The sequence below is a fragment of the Mus musculus genome, chromosome 16 (assembly GCF_000001635.26).
Source record: "Mus musculus strain C57BL/6J chromosome 16, GRCm38.p6 C57BL/6J".
NCBI classification, from domain to species: Eukaryota; Metazoa; Chordata; class Mammalia; order Rodentia; family Muridae; genus Mus; species Mus musculus.
The window spans coordinates 30,254,106-30,267,850 of NC_000082.6; the positions used below are offsets into that span (position 1 = coordinate 30,254,106).

The 13,745-nt window shown below is 49.9% G+C and overlaps 1 protein-coding gene across 1 annotated transcript; it reads right to left on the reverse strand.

Moving 5' to 3' along the window:
• Positions 1-2,272: 2,272 nt before the first annotated feature.
• Cpn2 (carboxypeptidase N, polypeptide 2) lies at positions 2,273-13,427 on the reverse strand. The gene is made up of 2 exons (NM_027904.3): positions 13,352-13,427; positions 2,273-6,779 (listed from the first exon to the last, which is right to left on the reverse strand). Exon 2 carries the CDS (start codon positions 6,774-6,776, stop codon positions 5,133-5,135), a length of 1,644 nt encoding a protein of 547 aa, NP_082180.2. The 5' UTR covers positions 6,777-6,779; positions 13,352-13,427; the 3' UTR covers positions 2,273-5,132.
• Between the last annotated feature and the right edge of the window lie 318 nt (positions 13,428-13,745).

The following is a 13,745-nucleotide window of genomic DNA, read 5'->3' on the forward strand; positions in this document are numbered from 1 at the left end:
AGACCCAGCAAGGGGTCATGAGTTAATAAATGTCAGAAGTTCTGAAAGCAGGGGACAGATGCCCTGATTTCTACTACAGAATCACAAAAACAAACATAAAACCCCAAAACCCAAAACCACTCGATTCTTGGTGGTTGTCACCGTGGCTCAGTGGTTAAGAGCATGTGTTGATCTTCCAAAAGACTTAGGTTCTGTTCCTAGGACCCATTTCAGGTGACTCACGGTGGCCTGTAACTCCAGCTCCAGGAGGTATGACGATCTGACTCTTTTTCTGGACACATATGCACATACTCCTATATGAATATACATACACATACACAATTCAAACTAACATAAATATTAAAAAAAAATAAAAACCCTCAGCTGTTGGATCAGGCTGGGCCACCCCACAAGGAGACATGACAGGAGACCCCTGGGTATCAGACCACACACAGAGAGCCACCTGCTTACACAGCTTACCTTGATGTAAGCTGGCTGTTACCACCAGTGTTCAGTGCTCTTTCCCCAGAGTCATTTGACTCAACACCATATTACGTCCTAATGTAATCCGGAGTTATGCTTTTAACATTTTTAATTGTGTGTGTGTGTGTGTGTGTTCAACCATGCACATGTGTAAATACAGATATGTGTATGCATACACATGCTATGGTATGTTTGTGAAGGTCAGTGGACAACTTTTGGAAACAGTTCTCTCCTTCTACCATATGATCTGGGGATCAAATTCAGGCTGTGAGTTATACACAGAAAATACTTTTATGTTCTGAGCCACCTGTCCTAGCAGTCCTGGAGTTATGCCTTTGAGAAGTCGTAATTGAGAGAACTGTTAGCTGCTTTTCTCCTTTCTTTCTGAGGTGAACAAATGACTTCTTGGGTCTCGCCTGGAACTCAGGCGCGACCTTGGATATTCCTTGGATAGACAGTTCTAAAGATGCTCTAATGTGCTCTGTGCTGTTATGTCCCCAGATGCTGTCCACTCTTAGAAAAAGTGGGCTGGCAGTTTGTCTTCTCTGAAAACTGAGACTACAGGAAGTTAGGATGCTGTGTGGAGGCTGTAGCCGCACTTCCCAGGTGACCCCTCTGGCTGGGGCCCTCAGATGAGGGCTGCTCCCGGAAGAGCACCTGCAGTTGGCTCACCTGCCGAGGTGCCCCAGCAGCCAGGCCTGTCGGCCCAGGTGGCTTCCTCTGCAGCTGGTGTGGCTGTGGGCTCTGCAGTGGGGTCACGCCATCACTGGGGGCTTCAGCGGAAGTGGTAATGCTGAGTCTGCAAAGCCAGGCATCGATAGCCTCAGGGAACCCAGCTGCAGGACCAGCCATTTTTTGGACCTTGCTCTTTAGAAATCAAACAGTTTCTGGGCTGTGCCCAGAACCAGAGCGATGGCAAGCTCTGAGAGGGCTTCAGCGAGGTGCTGCAGCAGTGCGGGGCTGCAAATGGTTTAATCTAGTCAAGAAATTCAAGCTGAAGAAATGTAAAATTGGTTCTGTATAATTGATAGTACAAGTGTGGACCTTTATTTCTAACAGCTCCACGGTTTCAGAATGGCCACGAAAGAGATCTAACTATAAATGTTTAATGAGGCTTATAGTGTTGGTTACTGGGCAAGGGTTTGGCCTCCTTGAACACTATTGTGATTGTGAGTTTAAAAAAAAAAAAAAAAAAACCTAACAGTAACTTATTCTGAAAAAAAAAAAAGAAAAAAGAAAGAAAGAAAGAAAGAAAATGTGGTCCAAATTAGTCTTAAACCAAATGATTTTTAGAAACGGAGCTGAGTGGATCTGGGAATCTGCTTTTTCTGGCAAATTTGTTGACGACTTCCTATCACTTTCAAATTAATCCATTTGAGCATCTGGGAGTAAAGGAGAATCTTTGCTTTGTGTGATGCAGGCGTCTTGCCCCTCCCTTTGCCTAACCTGTCCCTGCCCTGCTCACAACCTCAGTGTGTTCAGTCACACCGAAGAGAAACCCCTGAGACCAGGCCCTTCCTGGGTACCTCCCACCACGCCTATCCACTTAGCCCCTCCCTAAACCCTTCTTTTACTGGAACCTGTTGGTAGTTTTGTTTTGTTTTGTTTTGTTTTGTTTTTTTGAGACAGGGTTTCTCTGTGTAGTCGTGGCTGTCCTGGAACTCACTCTGTAGACTAGGCTGGCCTCGAACTCAGAAATCCTCCTGCCTCTGCCTCCCTGATGGTATTTTTTGAAGGGCTACATTCACCAGCAACACTACACTACATTCCTGTTGCGGGGCATTCACAGAAAAGACTGCTCAGACACGGGTTTAAGCCAAAAGAAAGTCTTTAGTAGCTGGCTGGCTACTACACTGGGTATTCCAGATGCCAGCGTAGCCCTGAGCCTCTCTCTGAATGAGCTTTTAAGGACGAAAACCGTATTCTGGGTTGACATTCTTCAGTTAGCAAGAACAGTTAGCCAGAAGCATAATTACAGAAGCCAAAAAGCAAGGTTAGTTCATGTGGAGACTTTCTTAGAACTGTGGACCTTGGTGGATTAGATCTTTGTTTTCATTCTGGCTGGTGGCGGTGTCTATGTGCTGAGTTTTACAGTCGGAATGCCACTTCCATCATGGAGTCAGCTGTGCTAAGGTCTGGACCCTGTTACACCACTCCATATGAGCTTCCTATAGAATAGATGTAACACAGAACCTATTCTAGGTTCGTTTGCGTTTCTGTAATTCACCATCGGGGCTCTTAATCCACCTGTGTAAGTGCTGTTAAACTACTTAGCATCCCTTGCCTGTCGGTTGTCATCTCTAGCCAAACCCTAGCTCAAGCTGTTGCCCTAGCTTCATGTTCTGGGCCAACTGCTTGAACCATAAGCTGGAGCGAGTCCTACCTGCCTCTGTGAACTGCCTGCAGAGTCCTTAACAAGCACAGATTCCTCCAAGTGGGCTGGAGAGATGGCTCAGCAGAAGGGTGCCTTTGTAGAGGGCCCAGCTTCAGTTCCCATACTCCTCATCACCACAGCCTACCCTAGAGGCAGGGGAGACCTGGAGGCTGGGCTCCAAGCCTTGACCTTCCCCTCTGCTCTCCCGACTCGGGGGCCTGTTCTGCAGTGTGTTGCCCAGTCCTCCCGGCTTGCATGTCTCCAGCATGTAACTCCCACTCTGTTTCAGCCTGTAGCTTCCCCAAGGCCAGGGATTCCCCAGGCCTCCTGTGCTGGTTAGTTTTGTCAACTTGGACAAGCGAAGGGCATCGGGAAAGAGAACCTCAGTTGAAAAGATGCTTCTATCAGATTAGCCAATAGGGACCTTTTAATTATTTATTTATTGTTGTTATCATTATTAATGGTGAGACAGAGTCTTGCTGTGTAGTTCTGGCTAGCCTGGAGCTCTCGACGTAAACCAGGCTAGCCTTGAACTCACAGACATCCACTTGCTTCTGCCTCCCAGGTGCTGGGATTAAAGGTGTGTGCCACTACACCCAGCAGAGGGCTTTTTATTGATTAATGATTGGTGGAGTGGGAGGGCCCCACCCACTGTGGACAGCACCACTCCTGGGCAGGTGGTCCTGCAAGGTATTAGAAAGGCAGCTGAAGATAAGCCTGAAAGCAACAAACAGTGCCCCTCGTTTCTACTTCCAGTCCTGCCTTGACTTCCTGCCCTGAGTTCCCACAAAGATGGACTGTGACTCATTAGCCAAATAAACCATCTCTGCCCCCCAAGTTGGCTCAGTTTGCTCAGTGTTTTATCACAACAGAAACATAACTAGGATACCTCCTGAGCGCCAGGGCCTTGGCACGCCCACGCATGGACCTCTGTGTTTGGAGGTACCTCCCACGTACTCCTGTCCATCCTGGGCTATGAGCTGCTGCGGTGGGGGTGGGGCACCATGCATCTCACTCGGCCTTTCTACTCTGCAGCCCTGAAACCAAGTAGGAGGTTGTGCAACGTTCTAGGGGGCTTGGGGAAGTGAGAAAGAAGAAAGGGAAGATGAAAGAGAGCCATTCCTTAGCCTGAGGATGGGGAACGGGAAGGTTCGAGAACAGGGGGTTGCAAGGACAGAAGGTGGGAATCAAGAGTTGATTAGATGTCTAGATGCGCTGGGGCTAATTGAATGGAGGAAGTGCTGAGCCTAAGCCACAGATATGAGGCCATCAGTGCTGAGGGGCCATCCAGTGAGTGGTGGCTGAGGAGGGCCACCAGAGACATCTTAGAAACTAGAGAAGAGCTGTTCAGTGACTGAGCAGCCCAGAATCAGATGCCCTGAAAGCCATGACACAAAGCAGCTACCTAAGTCCACCAGCTCCCCTCCTCCTCCCCTTCCTCTTCCCCTCCCCCCCTCTTCCCCTCCCCCTACCCCTCCTCTTCCTCATCCTCAGGGAACAGACATCTTGTGTGCTGAAGAGGGCAATGCCACTGCCCTCCTGAGAGCCACACAGCCTGGCTTTGCCTCAGTTTCTCCTGGACACGGCTTGAGAGACAGCCAAGACAATCTCCCTTCCCCACACAGCCCCGCCCTGCCCTTTTCCAATCACCTCAGATCCTTGGACACCCTCTTCCTCTCTCTAGCCATTGAAAACAAAATTGAGGCCAAGAGATCAGAACAGACTATTGATCTTTTGATCTATTAAAGGGACACGGCCTCTACTTTGTATAAGTACAGTAGAGGTGAACACACCTCAAAGCTAGAACTCAGAGCAGGGAGCGGGGTGGGGCTTAACAATAGGAAAACGCTGTGCCGTGATGGGGGTGGGGTTGGGGGTGTCGTATAATCTCTAGGCCAGTGGTTCTCCACCTGTAGGTCATGACTCCTTTGCCAAACCCCTATCTCCAAAAAAAAAAAATTATCATCCAAATAGTAGCAAAATTACAGTTATAAAAGTTGCAATGAAATAATTTTACGGTTGGGGGCCACCACAGCATGAGGAACCGTATTAAAGGGTCACAACATTGGAAAGGTCGAGAACCACTGTGCTAGACCATGGTTCCCATGGGTACCTTGGAAGATCTGAGGGTGACCTTGTTAGGCCATAGGCTCCAAGAAAGCATGGTGACAGAAGTTGAGGAGACCCTAGGTGAAGCAGGCCTCTCTCCTCCCTACCCTGGAGCTGTGGCCATGTCCCTTATATTGGTTTCAGACATTCTCTCCCCTCTGCCCTGAGGCTTCCGAATCTGCTGCACCTAAGGGCCAGCAGCCGGAGCCTCAATAGACACAGTGACCCTTAGGAGGCCGCAGCTTGACCTCAGCCCCCACTCCTGACTGGAATTGTAGACCATTGCTGCAGAGTCTGAGCCGTCCCGGGAAGACAGCTGGATGTTCAGCCAGCGACACCGGCTCTCCTCACAGGCAAGCAGCACAGTGCCCTCAGGGTTGCTGTAGGCACACTGGCTGTGAGCTGCCCTCCCCTCCACAGTCAGATCCCAACTGCCCGCTGGCTCCCCCTCATCTAGCCCCAGGGCCCTGAAGCTCAAGTGGCCTGGGTTGACCGGGCATATCAGCTGCTCCTGCTTCAAGTTTGGCACCAACTGGCCCTTGAGGTATGCGGGGCCTGCACAGAAAGTATGGGTGTTGGAGATCTGGTTGTTGTAAAGACGGAGCCAACTGGTGAGATAGGACAGATGGCAGTCGCACTGCCAGGGGTTGCCAAGCAAAGCCAGGTTGAAGAGGTCGTAGTTGGTGTCAAAGATGCCCCCGGGGAGCGTGGTCAGCTGGTTCCTGGACAAGTTGAGGAGCTGAAGCCTGGACAGATTGTGAAAGAGAGCCGGGTGCAGGGCCGTCAAGTTATTGCTGTCCAGAGAGAGTTTAACCAACTGCTCGAGGTTCCTGAAAACATGCTCGGGAAGGTCAGTGATGGCATTGTGCGAGAGCGTGAGGGAAACAAGACGTGACAGGTTGGTGAAGGCCCCCTCGGGGATGGTCTCCAGCTGGTTGTAGGAAAGAGACAGGTGAAGGAGGCCCTGGTTGTGGGCAAAGAGACCCTCGGGCAGAGTCCGCAGTGCGTTGTCCTTCAGGCTTAGAAAGGTCAGATTGTGCAGGGAGGAGAAGAGAGAGACCGGCAGGTGGCAGATGGCATTGTGCTGCAGCCATAGCATCTCTAGGCTGAACAGCTGTGAGAACAGATGTGGGGACAGCTCTGTGATGGCATTGCCATCCAGGAAGAGCTCTTGCAGGCTGCTCAGACTGCCCAGCGCTCCCTCGGGGAGTCTGGCAAGCATATTGTTACTCAGCTTCAACATCTGCAGGCCAGTGAGTGACTGGAACGCCCCCTTAGGCAGCTGTGTCAGGAGGTTCTGAGCCAGGTTGAGGGTTCTCAGATCCCTCAGAGACTGGAATAGTCTCCCGGGCAAGGTTCGGAGTTGGTTTCCTTGAAGTTGGAGGGACTCCAGGATGTCCATGTGGCAAAAGAGATCCTCAGGCAGACCCGCCAGCCTGTCAAAGTCCAGGGTGAGCTTCTCCAGTGAGCTCAGGTTAGAAAAGATGTGGGCGCTGAGGTTGGAGACGGGGCTGCCCGTGATCTCCAGGTCCTGCAGCCTGGGCAGTCCTCCAAAGGCATCGGGCTCCAGGTGACGGACCTGAGTGTTGAGGAAGACCACCTTGGTCAGGTTGGGGCTACCGCTGAAAGCCCTGGTCCTCACCGTGGTGAAGGCAGTCTCCACAAAGACAATGTCTGTGATGTGTGGGGGGATGTCCGGAGGGATGTCGGCCAGCTGCTCGTCTGAGCAGAAGACCTCCCTGCCGAAGCAGTCGCAGCCCACGGGGCAAGGCTGGGTGAGCCTCGCCAGGAGCAGGAGTGAGACCCAGCACAACCACGCTCCCGGGAACATCGTCTGGATCCAAGGAGGACAGAAAACAAAACAAAAAGAATGCCTTTAATATGGGCGTCATAGTGCAGTGCCCAGATCACTAAACGGTGAGTCCCCCAAGCAATGTCAGGCTGTGAGTGAGAATCAACCCCTTGAAGGGTGCATATGTGTTTTGGGGGATGCATTGCTGGGGATAGAAACTAGGCTCAGTACGTGTTGGGAAAGCTTTACCACTGAACCCCAGTTTCAGCTTATGGCTTTAACAGCTTGTTCCCACCGCCTTACAGCAGCAGCCTTGTGGAGGGTGATAGCCTAGTTCTCATTTCATGGAAGCAAAGGTATCACATTGTCTGTCCAGATACCCTGCAAATTAGTGGCCATGGACAGACCAAGATTTGGGTCTTCTGGAATGTTCGTGTTCTTTCCAGATTGAAGAACGATGTGGAAAGAGTCAAAAAGGCGATGGAGAGGGGTGTAGGTAGTGTGGAACTATCGGAGATAGTACTTATAATATGAATAGATTAGCCTGAGTTGGAAATTTCTAACACAGAATCCTCTGGGTTGCCAGAGCTCAGCATATTTCAGGCCTAGCTGAGAGCAGCTCCTGCCCCATGCTCGTAGTTGGGTCAGCTGAAGGTGACACAACCCAGGGACTAGGCTCGTCAGAACTGTGCCAAGTGTGGCTCTACCCGCCTGCCTGTTGCTCCCCATTGTCCCAGTCCCAGGGAACGTTCTAGGATCCAGACACAAAGGTCTACAGGAAACCCAAGGGAGGCCAAGCTTTTAGTTTACTAAATTTTCATTAAAGAAAGAAAAGAAAGAACGTCGAGCACAGAGGTTCTCAGCAGTGTGTGTGCCATTCGCAGCGCTCTGGAGGCTGGGGCAGAGGTAGCGAAGGGGTTTTACTTTTAAGTTTAGTGGGCCAGCCTGGGGTAACTAGTAAATTCAGTAAGTTCACGGCTAGTTTGGGATGTATTGAGAGGTCCTGGCTCAAAACAAGCAACTAAAAACAATCAAACAAACAAACAAATAAACAACAAAAGGAGAAACCAAACCAACCAAACAAACAAAACAAAAACAAAAGAAAACAAAAGAAAACAAAACCTAAAAGACCGTCGTATCTACTAACTGGTCACAAATGAGTGCCTTCGGGTGCATTTTGTTTAGTCCCTGGTGGTCCCATAGGTCACACACACAAACTGTGAGCTCCGTACTGAAAGTCCCCATTTCTGAATTATCTGGAAACAACAGGTTCACATGCCCACCTGGCAAGACCAACTGGGGCTCCGTAGCCCCCACCCTTCAGAAGGCATGCACTTTGCAAACTACCATGGTGGTATTGGGCTCCCCTAGTCACATGACCTGTGGAAGTTAAAACCCCAGGAGTTCAAATCCCAGGCTCATGACTTTCTAGTCTAGTGACCTTAGGCATGTTAATATCTGTGATTCAACTTCCTCATATGCAAACTGGGGATAATAACAGAACTGACGATGTCATGGTGATCGTGAGATCTAAATGAGCACGTTTCGTTTAGATCGGGGACCCAGGATAAACGAGCAGTTAGGAACGATGCTCACTGTTGTTAGATTGCAAGGTGCTGTCATTACAGAGAGAATATTTGAACAAAAAAAAAGTCATAAGAAAATATCTTGTAGTGGCCGGGCAGTGGTGGCGCACGCCTTTAATCCCAGCACTCTGGAGGCAGAGGCAGGCGGATTTCTGAGTTCGAGGCCAGCCTGGTCTACAAAGTGAGCTCCAGGACAGCCAGGGCTACACAGAGAAACCCTGTCTCGGAAAAAAAAACAAAAAACAAAAAAAAAAAAACAAAAAAAAAACGAAAAAAAAAGCCAAAAAGCCAAAAAAAAAAAAAGGAAAGAAAAGAAAATATATTGTATAGAATCCATATGACTTTACTAAAAGTAAAAAATAAAATAAGTAAAATAAAAGCAAGCAAGGAACTACTCTGGCTGTTTCTCTGCTGCCCCCTGCTGGCCACTGCTGACTCCTTCAGACTCCATCGGGTTGGTTGGGTGGAACTTCCCAAAGCAAGCCCAGCAGATGAGGAGGCAGCTACCCTTTCTTGGAAAGTCCATCCAGACCCTGACCTATCAGCAGGCCAGAAGCATGGCCTAGAGAGCTCATGAGAATAAGAGGCTAGATACTCAACTATTACCATGCCAAGGGGTATTCAGGTGCTAGCCACTGTTTCTAACTCCTTTGGCCATTGTTACTCGAAATTTCCAGAAAAAGGTCCCTCAGAATAAAAAGCTATACAATTCAGGGAAGTGGGGGCCATGAAGCCTTTGCACAGGGGTGGTAGTTTGAATGAGACTACCTGCCCCCCCCCCCGTAGGTTTGAATGAGAATACCCCCTCCCCCCATAGGCTTGTATTTGGATGTTTGTTTCCCAGCTGATGGACTGTTTAAGGAGAGTTAGGAGGTGTGGCCTTGTTGGAGGAGGTGTGTCACTGGTACCCACGCCAAGCCCAGTCTCTCATTCTGTCTGCTGCTTGTGAATCAGCAAGCTCTCGGCTGTTGCTCCAGCACCATGCCTGCCTGCCCACTGCCAGGCTTCCAGACCAGATGACCACAGACTCGCCCTCTGAAACTGTAAGCCACCCAGCCTCCAACTAAATGCCTCCTCCTAGAAGTGTCCTTGGTCATGGTGTCTCTTCACAACAACAGAATAGTAATTAGACAAGTGACACAACCCGAGAGGCCCTCCACAGACCACAGGCCCCCTGGCATTGCCAGGAGGAAATCTGGAGCAATGGTTGGAAGCACCACAGAAGAAAAGCCAGGGCCTCCTGAGGACAAGTGTTACCATTGAGCCACCCAGTCCTCCTCCTCCTCTTATCTGCTTGGCCTGGTGTCTCCTTCATACACTGACCTTAGAAAGCAAGGGCTTGGAGATGCTCCTGAGAAAGGTGACTGTCAAGAATCCCGACACTGAAGGAAACTGACCTTTCGGTGGCATAGAGATCAGGTGAAGCAAATCCACCCAGGTGTTAGAGGAGTGTCTGACCCCTGTGGGGCCGAGGGGACATGGGGTTGGGAAGCAGTCTGAGGGGCTGTTTCCACACCCCCAACTTTCTCAAACCTGAAACCTGAAACCTAGACAAGACCAGAGCAGGGAAATCAGGACTCCTACAGCATGAGACTCAGATATTAAGGGGTCAGGGTCAGGCTTATGTCTGTGCTCTGAGAATCTCTGCTGATCCCACAAGGCTTTTGTATCAGACAGAGAATAGGTAGGGACTGGCAGGCTCATTCCTCACAGCTACAGGTCTAGAGTTATCCCATGTCTGTCTGTCCATGTCTCTTTCAACCTGAATCTTGTTGGGTTGGGTCTCAGCTGCCTTCAGTGCTCCACAGGTAAGCAAAGGGCATGGGCCCCTGTGGCAGGGTCAGTCTAGGGTCAGTGGCTCCAGGGAGCTATCCACTCCAGCTCAGGTGCTGGTACCTGAGGCAAGGCTTAAGATAGCTATGCAGATAGGCATGTGTCCTTAACCTTGTCACCCTCTCAGTCCCTGGGGGTGTCCTTAGGTCAGAACAGGGCGCTCTTGGGTTTAGTTCCCCTTGTCTTAGTCTACAAGGATGGAATGGAGACACAGAAAGAAAATGTTCCGGGGGCTGGAGAGATGGCTCAGCGGTTAAGAGCACTGACTGCTCTTCCAGAGGTCCTGAGCTCACTTCCCAGCAACCACATGGTGGCTCACAACCATCTGTAATGGGATTGGATGCCCTCTTCTGGTGTATTTGAAGACAGCTACAGTGTACTCATAAAAGTAAATAAATAAATAAATAAATAAATAAATATTTTTTAAAAAGAGAGAACGAAAGAATGAAAGAATGAAAGAATGAAAGAAAGAAAGAAAGAAAGAAAGAAAGAAAGAAAGAAAGAAAGAAAGAAAGAAAGGAGGAAGGAAAGAAAATAAATGATCCATTGCCAGCCCAAGACTCATCCCCACTGCAAAGTAACCCAAAGTGAGCACTCTGTAGCCAGTATGGGCTCAAATTCTGACTGGCTGTGTACTGTGACTAAGTGATGTAATCTCTCTGTGTGTCACTTCATCGTTAACCCAGTGAGCACAAGACTACCTTCTATGTGTGTGTGTGTGTGGGGGGGGGGGGTCTCAGAGGGCTACAACAAGAAAATACAGAGACAGCCCCAAGCCCAGAGTTGGGTATGTTGTACATCATCTGGTCTGAGAGTGGCAAGGATCAGCTCTGGTCAGATGTCATTCGAGGTTTCCTGTGGAAAAACTGATACGCTTACAGGATTGTTCCATGTGGAGCAGAGCAAGCCATCCCCACGGTCCCAGTCCTAACACTTTTCCTTCTCAGTGGAGAAAAAAAAGGCATATCACAGTCTTGGCTTGATATCCCTGGCTTGGGTCCCTTAGTCCTCCCTCAGAAGAACAAGTCACAGGGCACTCCCACTCCAGACACAGCACGGGGTCTGCACCAGAGGCCACGGCTGTGGAAGGTGTATGCTATGTACCTAGAAAGACCAGTGAACGAACACAGCAGCGCCCCATGCTCCAGCAAGTGAGGGGCACCTGGCCTTTCCTCCATTCTGAAATGTGTGTGTTATTCATCTGTTTCGGTTGACTGACGGCAACAGCCTTCATCCTCTCCAAATCCTCCCTTGGTGGTACATTCCTATGTGCCCCCAAGCTGTTCCACCTGTCAACCATCACAGAGCCAAGCCCCCCTCCCTTCCCAGGGTGCTAGGAGCCCAAGTTCTGACCCCAGTGTGCCTGGTGCCACCTGCATTGGGATCCACCTCACAGGCAGGCTGGATACCACTACTTGTTCCGAGGTCCCTGGGAAACAAGAAGAAGAACGTCTGGGCTGTGCCCCTGGCTGATCCTCAGACCTGACCTCATTTCCTCTAAGTCAGCAAAATTAATCAAAGGGCTGAAGGCCACAGGAAGTGTAGATTGGCACCTTGCACAGGCCCTCCCTGACACCCCACCCCACCTCCAGGCCTACTTGAGACCCAGGCAGTAGAGCAAACACTGAGGCTCTGCCTCTGCATTGGCTAATCCAGAACCGCGCTGACTACACAGTCTTGACACCTAAAGCATAGATTTACTGTTGCTAGTGTGGCCCTGAAAGGAAACCAAAGCAACAAACTATCAAGGAGGAGGCTTGGCAGCGGATATGATCAAGATGATCATGATATATTGGTCACATGCATGAAATTGACAAAGAATAAATAAAAATTTCTATTTTTAAAAAAGCGTTTCAGGGCATCCTTTCCTTGGACTCCCCTCTCACTCTTGGTTCTTTCTTACTTTTCCTTAATAAATCTACGTTGGCTCTGCTTTTAAAATACGTACACATTTTAAAATATTTTAACATAATAAACACGAGCCTATTTTAAGATGAAGAAGAAAGCTATTTTCTAAGACGTAGGTTAACAGTATAAAACACTAGGCACAGGTAGGTCCCAGGGCTCCCATCCCCACCCCATAAGCTGTGAGGCTTGACCCCACCCACAGACAACAATTCCAGAGCCCTGCAGCAGCACTCCTTGTCTGTAGTGCGTTGCCAAGGACCGGGGGCTTGGCTCTTTGCTGTGTTGGTTTTATGGGAAAGCTGGCACTGTGACATAAGAAGGTGGGACTAGATACTACCACTTTCCAGCTCGGCCATGCCTCCAGCCCCTTGGTGATGCTGCGGTATGTCTCTGCCTACTGCTCCCTCCCACTGCCTGCTCCTATTCTACCCACCCTCCCAGAACAGTAGGAGTCTCCAGCAAGCCTTCCTGGACTGTCCCTCCTTCACCTGGCAGGTCACTGGTGTTCTTTGCTAAGCACGGGGTCCTTCTGCTCTGTGTTCTAGTAGATTGTATCCCGACTGAGACCCCAGGGGTCAGGCCCCTGCTGCAGTATTTTGGCTCTGCATCCCAGCACCTGGGCCAGGGCTGGCCAAACAGATGGCACCAAGCTGAAGGAACGGAATGCCTGTGGCTCTCCATGACCGCTCCTCTTCTCTTAATGGAGAAGCACTATGGCTCTGTTGGAATAGCCAGCTCTGCGTTCAAATCCAGACACTGTACTTACTAGCTGTGTGGGCTCCAAGGATTCCCCTTTGCCATCTATCAAAGCCTTAATTTCCTTACCCTGATTAGAACCTGAGCCCTTAAGGTTAAAATTAGTCCCCAATTAGACGGTGCATTTAAAGTACTGCATGGTGCTTGACAAATAGCAAACATTCAATTTAGTTCTAGGATGAATGTGAACATTATCATCTAAGTCTGACACTCTGGGAATGAAGAGACAGCAGCACTAATTATGTCAGACAATAGGCACCAACCAGGGTGGATCATGGCCTGTGACCACTCTGCCTGCCACCGTTCACACCTGGCTCCCCTGAAAGCCAGGCCAGGCCACCCTCCACCTTAAGTTCTTCCTGGCCTTTCTCAGCCAAGGCTAGCTGATCCACTCAAGGGCTTCCCCTTGCAGGTAAGGGGACTCAGTTACTTGTTCCCAGAGCAACAAGTCCCTTTCCAGTGTCCCAGCCAGGACCCTAAGCCAGATGTCCCCAAATCCCCACAGACCCAGGAGTAAGGCAGGTGGCCTACCGTGAGGGGCTGGGCAGGTGGGGCCAGAAGCCCTGGTTTTTCCTCGGAAACAGAGGAGAATTTCATGTGCTCTGTGCTCAGTTAAATCCAGCCCCAGCGCTGACCAAAGTCCTGAGAAGGGTTCCTCCCCTCATGGGGATCGACTGTTCCCGGAATGTCACCAAGGTCACTTGGGCAAGGCCTATAAAGATTACAAAATGACCTGAATGGTTCCCATAGACAGATGCCTAATCCAACTGAGACTGTAGGTTTGGCAGATCTGGGACCCCAAGTATCCACTAGCCCATTAAAAGTATCTCCAGAATAAAAACAAAAAGTGTCTCCTGGCTACACTGAGATGAGAGTCATTTCCTTGTGAACATAAGTGTGGGCTAAGAGGCCACCCAGCTACCTG

What these genes read in the sequence shown, in the direction of transcription:
- Cpn2 (NM_027904.3), bottom strand. Translation starts at nt 6,776, where the DNA reads ATGTTCCCGGGAGCGTGGTTGTGCTGGGTCTCACTCCTGCTCCTGGCG.